The 14,436-nt window shown below is 40.9% G+C and overlaps 1 protein-coding gene across 7 annotated transcripts in view; it reads left to right on the top strand.

Moving 5' to 3' along the window:
• Positions 1-10,624, top strand: part of MED27 (mediator complex subunit 27) — a 96,467-nt gene extending 85,843 nt beyond the window's left edge. For all 7 annotated transcript variants that reach the window (XM_075170594.1, XM_075170593.1, XM_075170591.1 and 4 more), the window contains 2 exons: positions 7,507-7,584; positions 10,112-10,624. In XM_075170594.1, the coding sequence (XP_075026695.1) occupies positions 7,507-7,584; positions 10,112-10,246 (213 nt within the window). In that variant the 3' untranslated portion in view covers positions 10,247-10,624. The remainder of the gene's footprint in view (positions 1-7,506; positions 7,585-10,111) is intronic.
• The last annotated feature ends 3,812 nt before the right edge of the window (positions 10,625-14,436 follow it).

The raw sequence follows: 14,436 nt of genomic DNA, 5'->3' as shown, positions 1-14,436 counted from the left end.
TCTGTTCCCAGCTCTGTCACTGTGACACCTTGGGCAACTTAACCTCTCTTTGGATCACTTTTCCTCACCCCTTGGCTGGGGTAGTACTTGCTGACTTCACAGGAGCTATTGCTGAATTGGTTGCATGGTGATCTCAGATTCTTGCATGAAAAATGTGATAAAAATGCAAGGTGATGGTACTTTCTAATCAATAGATTCTGTACTATTGAGCTGATGGTTAAAGAAGTTAAGGCTAGGACCTAAGTCAAGTTTTCAAACAGTTGATAGAAAATGCTGAACCTCAGCATTTTTTAAGTTTTCTCTCTGTGGTGCTGTGCTTGGTTTGGTTTTCTCTTTATTCTCTGAAGGTGCACTTGTATCCATTTATAATACCCAGGAACAGTGATGTAGCAGTAGCAAAATAAAGGAAATAGATAAAATAGTGTGAGAGAAACTATTATACCGTTACTAGTAGTTTCTGTACTGCAGGATCTTCAGAACAAATGTTTTCATGCCATTAAAAAATAATCAGTAAATGTGTCAGGGCACATCTGAATGTTCCTGAAACGTGTTTCTCATGGCGGTCGCCAGTAACGCGACGAGGAAGTGCTCTGCTGAGAAGGAAAAACACGGACGAGTGACTGCTCCCACCGAGGAGGCTGGGTAGCCCTTTCAGCTCTACCGCGTTTCATGCTGTAAAATCAGTCATCCCTCTGAAGGGCAGGGCCGTTTCTCTTTAAAAGCTGGACCCACTCTGTCTTCAATGATAATATAACAACATCTGGAGCTCACAAGATACCTGCCAGGGGTAGCTGCAGGCCTGTCAAATTCTCACAGGCTTGCAGCATGACTTTCTAGGTTAAGACCAGAGACCTCTGATCTTCAATCCAACCCTGTCAAACAAAGCTAAATTTGTCCTGACTTTTTGTTTGCAAACGTTGGCTGTGTCAGCAAGCCTTTTCTCTCTCCTTCTTATTAGGCAGGATACCCGAGTGTGTATAATTTGATGGGGAACGGCTCCCGGAGGGCCCATTACTGGTAAAGTGTACAGTCATTTTCTAAGTTCCCTGGAGACTCCTTGAATCTGGTCCTGGGGTGAATGAGCTTTATAGGCATTGAATCCACCAGCAGGGTTAGATTCAGAGAATGGAGCTGGGAAATAAGAGAGGGAAGGCTGAAAGGGCAAAAGCACAAGGAGCAAAGAAAAGGTTTTTCAGACTTCCGTGTTGGTTTGACATTTAAACTCCACAGGAGCCGCAACTGTTTTGATCTTAAACCTCCTTATTTTAACACCTTGCATCTCTTGATCCACTAGCGCAAGAGGAGGAACAAAACAGGAAATAAGGAAATATTTTGGGGCTTAAATCTTGGCGGGACGAAGAGTGTACATGAGGGCTGCATAATTCCAAGTCATTGTGCAGAGGATTAAAAAAATAGGTATCGTAGAGAATGGAGCAATATTCGTAACTTTGCATTCAAAAAAGAGGCAAAAATATAGAATAGTGGAACTGCTATGAGTGGATCAAAATGGGAGATGGTATCAAACATTAACTGTTTCATTTATCAGGCTGCTCAGTTAAGAGCAGCATAGCTGGTTTTGCTGTGTAATATGATCGGTTTGGCTGTTTAAGTCTTATGCATAGGCTTTAACCCCATATATTTCAATCTGATCTCGGAGTCCCATTCTTGTTTTCACCTAAATGGTCTACCAATTTTAGCGTGCCACAAACTGTTTTTGTTTTGGCTTGACATGCTTCTTCCCAAGGCAGGTTTTAACCTAAACTTTGAAAGCTCTTTTGCCTATCCGGCTGTTTGCGAGCTGTGTGATCCCAAAGTGATGGAACTCGGGAGCACAATTTTCACCACTACAAGGGCACATAAGTATTGTAATGTATGAAGATGTATTCTTGTCAATAATCTCAGAATAAAATCACATGCAGGATGAATGCATGCATGAGACAAATATTGGGCTATTGGTGATGTCTGTTCAAGGAGAGGAGATGGACTGTTCCAGGGTCACCTGCATGATCAGTACTTGGCTCTGTTCAAAGACCTGCTTAGGCGAAATAAAATCTCTATGACCCAGTCCAAATAACCAGAACAAGTGAAATAAAAACTTAAACACCCTGCGAGCTCTAAAAACAAGTGTCAAATCCTACGCTTCAGAAAAGCCTACTGATTGGGAGTGGGGAAGGATGTGTAAAGGATTTGTGTGGAGTTCCTTGGTGCCTGTTCGTAGAGGCACCATCTATCATCCTTCCAAGCGCCTCTCGGGCACCGGGTTCTACGCACCAGATTCCCTCCAGAGAGACTCAAACATAGTCCCGGAGAGAAGACTGAGTAATGGGTATCCTTGGAAATGAACAAACTTGTGTGGTTTTCCGCACTATAAAAGGTCTAAACACTAATGAAATAACTTCCTTTTTTCTTTTTTTTCTTTTAGTGCTGTGATCATCCTCCAGAACTCATTGTTACAGGCTACTGTTAAGGCCATGAACTTAGCAGGGTTTAAAAAAAAAATTAAAAAACTTCCAGGGGATTTAGAGAATCCCTTTATATTAGATAGAGTTGTCAGTGCCATACTTGAGGGAATAAACCAATAAGTAAGTGGCAAGGAAAGTTATGACTATTAAAGGAAGTTTTGCACCTACTTTTGAAAAGCGTATTTACTGGCAGTGAGATAAAATACTAGAAGAGAGAGACAGCTTCTATAATTTAGTTGTGTGATGTTTGTATTTTTATGTTTTAGCTTTTATGCCAGGTATAGTTTCATACACCTATGGAACGTACCTAGTCTATGGTGGAGCAAAGCTATACCATAAGTCTTCGCTCTTGTATTTCTCATTCCAGTTAGAGGAAGTACTTGTTCAGCTTTCTCAACCTGTGAATTGTAGAATGCCTTTTTTTTTTTCCTCTCCTTTTCTCCAATGAATTCTCAGCTTTGGGAATGCTACATGACAAGTGTCGTCAAGGCCCAATAATGCCATTTTTCGGATGTGTCACTGTCGTGGTTTAACCCCAGCCAGCAACTAAGCCCCACGCAGCCCCTCGCTCACTCCCCCCTGGTGGGATGGGGGAGAGAATCAGAAGAGTAAAAGTGAGAAAACTCGTGGGTTGAGATAAAGACAGTTTAATAGGTAAAGCAAAAGCCACACACACAAGCAAAGCAAAACAAGGAATTAATTCCCTACTTCCTATCGGCAGGCAGGTGTTCAGCCATCTCCAGGAAAGCAGGGCTCCATCACGTGTAACCGTTACTTGGGAAGACAAACGCCATTACTTCAAACGTCCCCCCTTCGTTCTTCCTCCCCCAGCTTTATGGCTTTATGTGCTGAGCATGATGTCATATGGTATGGAATATCCCTTGGGTGAGTTGGGGTCAGCTGTCCCAGCTGTGCCCCCTCCCAATTCCTTGTGCACCTGGCAGAGCATGGAAAGCTGAAAAGTCCTTGACTAGCGTAAACACTACTTAGCAACAACTAAAACATCAGTGTGTTATCAACATTCTTCTCATACTAAACCCAAAACACAGCACTATACCGGCTACTGTGAAGAAAATTAACTCTATCCCAGCCGAAACCAGGACAATCACCTTTGGAAAGCACATTTCAGCAGAGCAGTACTATCAAGTGGGTAAAGAAATGCTGTAGAAATGACTGGTGTTGGCTCGGTTGAGACAAATAACAGGGGTTTTGTTTTCTGCTCATCACTGGGTGTTGGTCTCATGAGCTATTTGTAACTTGACTGAGCAGGCAAGCTGAGCAGCCGGCTGCGAGAGGGAAGTCGGGAGTCCACGTCTCCCCACCCTGCCCCAGAGCAGAGCAGCGGCGGGGGCGCAGCAGGTAGTTTTTTGCAGTGGGCCGGTACCCAGACAGCCCTCCTCGCTTGCTGGGGCCTGGTTGTTCACCAAGAGTGACAAGTACGTAGGATTTAATTTGCACAAAGTCGCAATCAAGATTAGGTTTGATCCAGTATGAGTCTATTTTGTATTCCTGATGTATACAGTGCCCTAGACAAGGAGCAGAGATGCATTTAAGAAGTACATGGTTATAGTCAACTTTAATTTGGAAGCGAAAAGGAGAAAAAAAAAATCTCAGGCGGTATACTTAAGTATTAACAAGAAGGGAAGTTTTCTTGTCCAAATTGAGTCTCTTTGCAGGAATTTTTTTTTTCCATGTAACTGAAGTCTCTTTTGGTCTGCTCAAAATGCTTAGTTAAACAATAGCTATTTTATTTAGCAAAATTGTGCTTCGGGAGATTGCCTTGTCTTGCCTTTTTTTCGGACAAAAATTCCAAGTGCTTTTCTATATATGAATCGTGAAATATTGAGCTTTTCTGCAAGATCTCTTGAAAATCTATTTCAAGGTCCAGAGCAACAGCTATCCCAATCAATGTGTGCTCTTCTGAATATGTTCCCTTATAAAAAGAGGTAGAGAAATTAGAAAGTGACCAATAAATTAGATAGCAGTAGGTAAGGTAGAGCAATAAAAGTGAAGTTAATAAAATAAAACCCTGAAATGTACAAAATGTCATCCTACACCCAGAATAAATTAGTTTGTGATTCCAACTTGGCTGGAAGAAAAAGTGTGTCCCTTAAGTGAGCTGGCGCATATGCAGTTTGTTTTGCTTTGCTTTGGTGCGAAATCGTATTGCCATTAGTAAAGCTGGGTATTGATCTTTTTTTTTTCCTCCTCTTTTTTTTTTCTCCCCCCCCCCCCCCCTTTTTTTAATCTTGGGCAGTTTGTCCTTTCTCTCATCATCTCTGTTATCTTGGGGGCGTTTAATTCTTCCTTCACTCCCATGCACTGGCCAGTTTATCATTTGTCCAGCTCTTTTCTTTTTGACATCATGTTCTTTGCTGGGTTGGGGGGGGGGGGGGTGTCATCCCCTACTCCTCTTCCTCAGATTTGATACCCACTTTGATCTTTTTTAGAAGCACTTTATCAGCATTTGCTTATGGTAGAAATCGCCCCCTTTTTGTTCAGAAAACGTTATTAGTGTTCTAGCAATGCTGGGATGGCTTTTTATCTCCCTGTGGAATCTCATTAGCTTTACATTACAATAGGAACAGCATATGTGCAACTTTGCCAAAGTGGCCAGTCAATTTAAATTTGTTAATGGCAGTATTTTTTTAAGCAACTTTCTTCAGTGCCAAGAGAAAACAACTTTGTTGTTCAAGAAAAAAAATACAGTTTGTTAGAAGTAGAAACATAGCAGAAGGAGAGCGGCTGCTCATAAATATCTTCAGAACGTCCTATTCTTTGACATGTCTGGTATTATCCTATAAAAGCATCATCTTAAAAGAAAAAAATTCACATAGCTACTAGGGCTTGGATTACAGTCATTTCTAAAAGTTACATGAGATGTGTTTAAAAGAAATGACTGATTTGAGTTACGCGGTGCTATAATGCACTGTTAATCACATTATTTCTAATTTTTTTTTTTAATATGGTAACATGTAAATGGCTTAAGCAGGTTGAGGTCCCTTTTGTGAATATTTTTGCAATGTGCACAGTCCCAAAAGTTTTTCCTTCCAAATGTCAAGATCTCATGTCCGTATTCACGCTGAATGGAGCCGCTTTTGGAGTTAGGCATGTGCACAAATGATGGGGAGCAGAATCTGTTTCTAAAATTGTAGTATAACTTAAAACTGGATTCAGTGTAGGACAGACTGATTTGATGTAGTGTTCTGCGGAGGAAGTTTGTATGGTGTGAATTAGAGCCTGTCTATACATGGATTTATTCAGGGAGGTGAATCTGTAGATGTATTCCTGAATAGCTTCAGGCACGAGCCTCTCTTTCTCCAGTGAAAGTTCTGAGTGCTTCAGCACCATTCACATTGCAGAATTAGACTAAATACAAATCAGGAACAAGTGGAGTTTGCTGGGAATAGCAATTGTAATTTCGGTTCACACTTTATCTTACTCAAAATTTACTATAGTACACAGACAAGCCCTGGGAAATATGTAGACAAGCCCTGAGAAGAGCGCTACTTCTCCATGTTAAAACTAGAAAATACAATTTAATCACTAACTAGACAGTCACATAGTTTGTTGGATGCTTTGATGTTACTGATGAGGACTGTTAATAGATGTGAAAGAGCTCTCATGGTTGTGTTGTCTTGAGTTCTTTAATAGTCTAGCCCAAAGAATTTTGCCAATAATTTCTGCATTAAGTCTAGAACTTCTGAGAAAAAGCAGGCTGTTGACTGTGCTAATAACTTAGGAAGCTGCCAGGCTGTGTACTGTTAGTGAATTGTATCATAGCTGTCAGAAAGTGCCCCCTTCCAGAATAATTTAAAAAACGGTTGTGATTTAAAAAAAAAAAAAAAAATCCATCAAAGCGTTGGTTGGTTTTCCTGATTTATTTCTTTAATTATTCTTGTTATTATAAATATACATTTTATATGTATTCTGTCTAGCTGTAATTCCCAGATGTAAGATATTGTTACGGCTCTGTCTGGGAAATTAAAAAGCTTTCTATCAGAAATCTTTTACTAGTGCAAGTATTTATAAACCATAATCATATTAATTGATTCCTGGTTTCAGAGGAAATGAAACTGAGAGCTCGATTCCTATTTGTTCAACGTAAGCAACCTGAAATAGGACTACAAGAGTTAAACATTTTAAGTTTTCCCATTAAAAAATGGAGAGAAGCATACTCATTTTTCCGTTAAAATGTATTTTCAAATCACAGTATTTTATCCTGGTGTTTTGTTGTGTTTTGTTTTGTTTTGTTTTTTAATAAAACAGACCAAAACCAAACCTTTGGCTTTTTTGGAAGTCATAACCTCTATTCTAATCAGTTAGTCTTCCAGAAGTATTTAATTTAGCTACATCATTGACAATGTTTTTTCTTTTGTTGAGCAAATCGGCATAGGTTAAGAGAATATATGTCTATAAAAAATGACCAAAGCAAAAAATGGGAACATAGAACAAGAAAACTAAAGCGCTTTCCTCTTTCCTTAAGTGACTTTGCTTCTGTCTGATTCACAGAATAATGGGTTTTCAATCACAGAAGCACAGATTCTGCTCTTATGCTGTAGATATTTGCTATGGATGCTTTTATCTTATATGGTACAGAAGATTTTTTTTTTTTTCCTTTTTACAGCTGGGTTGGTAGCCCAAAATGGGAAGCGAAGCATGTTAGTTTAGTATTGTTCCATTTGGCATAGAGCTGGATGCCTTCCTCATCACTTGGCTCACATTAGCCACCAGTCTAGATTCTTTTACCGGAACTATTAGCTTTTATCATGTTTTTGAACTTCCAGAGGTGTGTTTGATTTTACTGTATGCATACGAAGTTATTTATCACGATTGCTTCAGCTGATTCTTGTATGAAGTTGGCAGAGGGAATGGAAGCTAGCTGGCAAAAGCTACCCAAAATTACTTTGAGAATGTCTTCACAGTCATTTAATCCATGGCTTGCTACTTCCCCATGGAATTTATACTGTTTTCCTGCAGATTAACACTGCTTGGTCTGAAATACAGAATGACTAAGCGTATATTCTCCTTTTGTCTGATACAGGTGACAGATCATGCGACCACTGCTCTATTGCACTACCAGCTGCCTCAAATGCCAGATGTGGTAGTCAGATCTTTCATGGTAAGTGTATTGGAAAATACATTTTTTCCAGATAGACTTCCAGATAGACTGATGCAGTTGTAATTTCCCCCTATTTAAACAAGCTAGACAGTAGAGAATGACTGTAATTCTTTGTATCTGATAGCTGGACAAGGATGAAGAGCTCATTCTCATTACCCTGGGATAATTGGTGTTGGAAGACTGAGCTGCATATGGTTCTTCTGTCACTGGTCTCAATACTTGCTTGATGATTCCTATTTGCAAAGCTACTCTGGATCATCTCTAAAGACAGCAGGAAAAACTCTCAACCAAAATCTTTGCTATGGTCCAGCCCTTTCACGCTGTTCACACTGTGCCAGGAGTTGAGTTCTGTATGTAGAAAGTCTGCTCCATGGGAAGTTCCCCAGTAAGAGGAAACACCCAGGCAGTGTGTTCCAGCTGAGGCAGCTTGCTTGTCAGCTTTCCCACTATGGGAAGTGATGAGAGTTATTTGGAGAATGATGAGAGGGAGGAACGTGATCGGGAAGAGTCCATTTTGCTGTATCCATGTTCAGCCCCAACTTTCATCCTAAGGAAGTGCATGTACTCACCCAGCACAACAGCAGGTGGTTTTGGGAATCGAGGAAATGCTTACTGAAGTATTCTGCTGTTTTCTTACTGAAGAAAATTAATCAAATACTGCTCTACCTTGATACGCAGATTTAAGTTTATTACCTTTAATTCTGCTTGTATTTAGAATTTATTTGGGAAATAAACTTGTATATAAACAGCCCTATTAATCAGAGGATGAGCACAAGGGTTTATGATTCAGAATTTCTTCTACCAAGATGTGTTTTGGCAGTGGAGACTCTTGCTGTTCTCTCTGCTGCAGCCTCCCAAAGGAGGCTTTTGAGAGAGTTTTCTCTGCTCTTCAGACTTTTTCCTTCACTTAACTTCCATTATGTTACCCCTTCCCTGGAGCAATGTAACCGAGACTTTTAAAAACAGACATCTAATTTTGCCACTCACAATCTTTAGGCGTGTACAGTAGCATTGGGTCTTTTATGTCTTTAGTTTCCACTGTGTAATTTCAGATCAGTCAGACTCCCTTACCTGCTGTGCCGGTTTGTTTATTTCGTAAAAAGGCCACTAAGGTGAGAGATTTGCAAAGGTCTCTTCTCTTGGAGTGCATCTTAAAATAATAGGTTTTGAAAGGTGAAAGCAACTCTTACTGGTCAAATCCATGTTTCAACATGTTTCTGAAAATTAATGTTTAATAGAATGGGTAGCACGTTTGTTTAAGCCAGGGACCTGCCTTATTGATTTGATAAAACACTACTAAAACTTTTAACAAAGCAAAACCAGATGTACACCAGAAGTGTCAATATATTGGTCCTTTCACATGTCAGTTGTGCAATCCACATGACAGGATGTAGTGAAGCCCTAACTTTCTGATGGGAATGAAGAATGCATTTTTTTCTTCTTTCAACAGATGTCTCAAGTGCACAATTTAACTTCATTTACCTATTTTTGTATTATGGTTCAGAAAATTCGATTTCTCTGTAGTGCAAGCAAAGCCCATCCAAGCTGAAGTAAATAACAGCAATTTACTTGTAGTGTTCTGTTGCCCTTGTCCCCGTATTTACTGCTAAACCCAGAGAAGATCTAGTTCTTTTGGAGGAGAGTTATTGACGGCCAAAGATTTGGTTGCTATAGAGAAGGCTCTGATGAAGATGGAAGGATTCGTTTCAATAAACTCGTCTGACCTCTTCTTCAGTGAACAATTTTCTCTTATCGATGTAATTCAATAGGACTTTAAATGACAAGATTCATGTGCATCCTTCACAGTATAAATCTGCTGGTCTAGGTGGTTTTTAGTGTACCTCCTTGAGTTGGGAATTGAGTTATGTAATGCTCATTGCTATGTATGACGATGGGAACAATCCTCTTTAGAGGCAGGAGCACCTGAACTTACTCTGTGTTGTTCAGCACTAGCCTTTTATACATATATTTATCAGTGTAATCAGATTAAAAACGGTACAGTATTTTTATGACCAATGAGTATTGATCTTAAAATTGCATTAGAGAGGAAGTCAGTTAGCTTGCTGTGGAAGTCCTTATATCTTCAGCTATGAAGAGTTCAGACCGTTGCAGTATGATTGCAGCAGGGGTGTGATAGATGATCATAGGAAGAGACAAACCAATATTCGGTTGAAGAAGGTACCCATCAAGAACAATTATATTCCAGTAAAAATATGAGGAACGTTACAATACTTGCCTTCCATCATGATTCTCTAGCTGCAAATACCTCCTGCTCAGAGTGCTTGAATTTCTATTAACGAATTTGCTTAAGTGACTAAAAAAGCAAAAGATGATTAATAAAGTGGGAATTCAGCTATACAGTGACCTTGTAATCCTCGGCATGTTTCTGTTTGTAAAATCGCTGTATACCTCACTGGGGCCTCGCCAAAGTACATTCTCTGTCCTTGCTATCACTGTTCGACAAGAATGATGACAAAGGGGAACATCCATATCCAGTTTTCTTAATTTCTCTCCCTATTCCTTTTAGACCTGGTTAAGAAGTTACATAAAGCTGTTCCAGGCTCCATGCCAGCGCTGCGGAAAGTTTCTGCAGGATGGCCTGCCACCCACGTGGAGGGATTTCCGAACACTTGAAGCTTTTCATGACACTTGCAGGCAATAGTAGCCCAGCCCAGCCGTTGGTACGCGAGGAGCGAACAATCTGTCGGGTTCGGAAGAGAGCTGATGGTTTAATAGGTGGTTCCATTTCTGAACCTTTCATCCTGTACTAAGTAGTGAGGTCACACTAATGCATTTGACCATTTAAAAGCCATCAGTCTGCAAGGTACATGTGAGACTAATGTATTTTGAAGAAGACTGTAAGAAGCTGTGTGTGATCGCTTGATGCTTCTGAGCTGAAATGATATGTCTGGGGAGATCTGACAGTAATAATCATTATTCTAAACCTTAATGAAAATATCTGTGTACATTTTGCGTTTTGTGACAGAATTTGCAATGTTGAAGACTTTTATAAGCTTGAAATAAATTTTATATTCCAGAATTTGTGCTATTTATTTCATTATTTGGTCAACAAAATCCTTGGTTTTGGTGTGGATTTTTCAACGCTGCTCTTTTCTTTACTGGAAACATTTAAACACGCATGCTGATATGATGGGTGGGTTTGTTGTTGCAAGGCTGCTTATCTGAGTGCTGGTCTTTTTCTGGAAGAGACTATGGCGTTGATTAAACATGGAACTTCAAAGGTGTATGACAGCTTGGAAGATGCAATATACTTTCTAGGGTGGGGGGAAACATGTTTCCCTTTACTAAAATTTTGATGAAAAATGTTAGCAAAATCTGCATGTATTAAGTGGTTAGAAAACGTGTGATGAGCAGCGACAGTGTGTATAATTCGTCATGTTTTAGGACTGAAAGTGGTAAAGTAATTCAGCCCTGAAGCACAGCTTCTGCAGCACAGACACATACAGCATGTTTCCTAAATGATTTAAAATTTACGTGCAACACGCCAGGGAAGAGTTAGATCCCTCCCAGTAATGGTTGCGCTTGGAATGGGTGGGAATGTTCAGCTCCTACGAGCCCCAGCCATTTTTCCTTCACCCAAAGACTGGGAAGGTCCCTGGTCCTGTCCCAGCTGAATGCTCGCTGGCCTGGGGCTGTGGCGGGTCAAGTGCCTTCCCTGGCATTTTTTTGAGGAGGGTACGTTTCATCTGTCATCTCCTGATAGCCGATTTGATTAATTCAACTGTCATTCCCGCTAGCGCACCCTTGTTTCCTTTACAAGCCACAAAGGCTTCGATGATAAGCCTGCTTTTGGGAGCTGGTAAGGGGAGGTCCGGAGAAGCTTTGTCACTGGGTTAATTTTCAAATAAATCGACATTAAGGTGTAGTGCTGCAGACTAATCTCTGAGGTTCTTTCTGCCTGCGTGAAAAGCTTCTGTTGCAGAAAGAAAAGATGCCCCTCTCGGAGGCTTTGGTGGTGGCAAGGTTTGGTTTGGTTTTCAGCAAGGAATGTGGAGTGAAGTTAATCACGTTTAATAAAAAAAAGGGGGCGGGGAAAAAAAAACAGGGCAGGAAGGGGAGGGATTCTTTTTTTTTTTGCAGCTGATTGAAATAAGGTGTTCAGAGATTTTTGAAGCACTTGTTTTAATTTAATTTGAACCTACAACATTTATGAAACAGCCCATTTCATTGCTGTGGAAACTGAAAAATGAAGAAACTTGAGTATCGCTCTGTACTTGCGTGTGCAATACTAAATTAACTGTGTTAGCCGGTAACATAAAAGGCTGAGCTCCCAAAGACAACAGCTCCTTCCTGCAAGGACAGCGTGTGATGTGGGAATTTCAGCTTTCTAGGTACAGAAATCCGTGCAAGACTGTCTCGTAGAAAAGAGAGAGAAACTTGAAAGAAAATACATGTTTATGACTTCCTTTGGAGGCACAACATGGTGTATGAAGAATGAGCATATATTGGTTTGAGGATGTTGGTAAGTGAGATTTTCTATTTTTCAACTTTTTTTCTTTTTTTTCTTTCCTCCCAGTCACCAAACAGAAACATGGCCATAGCAGTGGGATAATGGCCATCTCAAATCCAGCTGCAGTTGAATTACCTAATGAAAACTTGTCGTGCTATTATTTGACCCAAGTAGCCTTCTCGGTACAAAGATCACCCAAGACAGAACGATGTGTGCATCTTGAGAGAGTGCCTTGGAAATAAGCGGCCCTGCTATCCGTCCCGTTACTGTACTAATTAGAAGGCCTGGGTTTCTGATAGTGTAAGCATTTTTTTGTTGTTGTTAATAAAAAGGTCATAATGTGGTATCCAACCTGCTTCAGGAGCCGCTGTCTGCTCCATTCTGTTTATACTTAAATAGTGGTGTAGAAAGCAAATCCTAAAGTTCACAGAAGTAGTATATGTGGATTCATGTCTTGGCACTTGGAGATAATTAGTTGCGGGAAACAGCATCAGCCAGTCTGTGTGTTAATTGAGCCTGAAATTTTAAACCTGTAATTGGCGAGTCTGATAGTCATAAAATTCACTGTAGGTACCTCAGTACAAAAATCATTGTCTTACAGAAGTGCAACGCAAACCTGTTTGTCACGTTCCTTCCCTCAGAAAACTGCAGTAGGAGGGAATCTTCTGCCTTGTCGAGGCCCCGGGAGAGCCAGTGATTTCTATCCCTGCAAGCCTTTGAGTGCAACCGGTTGGAATATTTCCATTTGGGGGAGTGGAATTCAGCCTTCTGAATTGTTCTAAAGCTCATGAGTTTCAGCGTGTGCTTGTCTCTGCTGCTTGTCCTGGAGGTGTGAACGCGGGTGGCCAGTGCCTGACGATCCCTGGGATGCGGATTTCCAAGTCAAGCAGAAACTCGCTCCAGGTTTGGAATGTGAGGAATAGAAACCAGGGGATCGCTTTTAACTAAAAAGCCATTCTCACAATACAGCATTTTGGTGTTCATCCTCAGCTTTGTAGCTTGGTTACTGGACGACATTATTTTTCTTTCCTACCCTTAGTTAAAAGGGGTGGGTGACGAAAAGCAGTTTAATTGCAGGATGAGCGACCTTGCTTTTTTTTTTAATCATTGGAGTTTGTTGCCGCTTTTAAAACAGCTCAGATCTTTAAGGCAAACAGCAAGAACCACGATCCCTGAAGAGTGGTTGGCTCTCACCTCCTCTAGAGCATCTTCTAGAACGGCATTGCTCCTAATACTTATCTCTGCAAGGCAAGCGCCACTGCAGAATCAGTAGCAGCCAAATTTAACAGAGAGAGAGAGAGTAAAGGAAACTGATCTCCATGCAGAAACAGTGCTGCTTTTACTGGCTCAGGTTGTACGTGTTACAGAGCTGCATCATTCCAGCATTGTTGTTTATAGCGCAACGATACATTAGTCTCACCTAATCCTGCAGGGAGAGTCCTTGCCTCACCCTGGTTACTATCATCTCGGGATCCCTACCCTAATCAGAACACGCGCTCCTCTATTGCATCCCTGATGGGAAGAAATCCCATTTTATTTTCCCATGTGCAAACCCCACCTACTGTGCTTGCGGCGCTTGCAAGCGCTAAAGGTTACAAAATCCATCTTTTTGCTAAGAAGGCAACTTAATTAATGTGAAAGTTTCTCTGGTGAAGGGAACCCGCAGCAGATATGCAGTGCGTATTGCAGCCGGGTCCCCTCTTCCCTCCCAGCACCCCTCCCCAAACCACTTTAATTTCTCTGCCAATATTGGACAAATGTAACAGGCTGACTTTTTAATTTTCTACTCCCAGGTCTCCCTTGTCCCCTCATGCATTTTTCATCACAGCTTATGGCTCCCTCCCTGCCTGCCCTGTGAACAATATTGATCGACTGATTAAGCCATCAAGCCATGGCAAACAACTTTAATTTTCTAACCAAACCCTTTTAGTTCTCTTCCCTTTCTTGTGTATTTGTTACCTTCTTAGGAAGTTTTTAATGTCTACTTGGAAACAAATACATTCTTTTAATTAGTCCCTAGGTTAATTGGGAGCTACGCACCACCGAGAGCAATCCACATCAAGATATTAACCCATAAAATGTAAAAAGAGAGAGCGGGAAGTGCTAGGAACGGTCCCCTGTTCCAAACCCAGAATCATTCCTGCCCAAGCTTTTGCAGAAGGGCTTAAAGAAGACTTAGGCTGCTTGCCTTTTCTCTTTGGTCTCTCCCAATAGCCTTAAATTCTAAATTAAACAGCCTAGGTCATACCTACAGCACTTGGCTCTGGGTACCAGGCTGTGCTTCTGCGAGTTCTTGGACCACAAATTAACCTTCTCAGCTAAACCCACCGAAGGCTCATCAGGTTTCATACAAACCGCTGCCTGCACGCTCTGAAAACCGT

The sequence above is a fragment of the Calonectris borealis genome, chromosome 21 (assembly GCF_964195595.1).
Source record: "Calonectris borealis chromosome 21, bCalBor7.hap1.2, whole genome shotgun sequence".
Taxonomy (NCBI): domain Eukaryota; kingdom Metazoa; phylum Chordata; class Aves; order Procellariiformes; family Procellariidae; genus Calonectris; species Calonectris borealis.
Note: the sequence above shows the minus strand (reverse complement) of the source record. Positions and strands in the feature narration are given on the sequence as shown.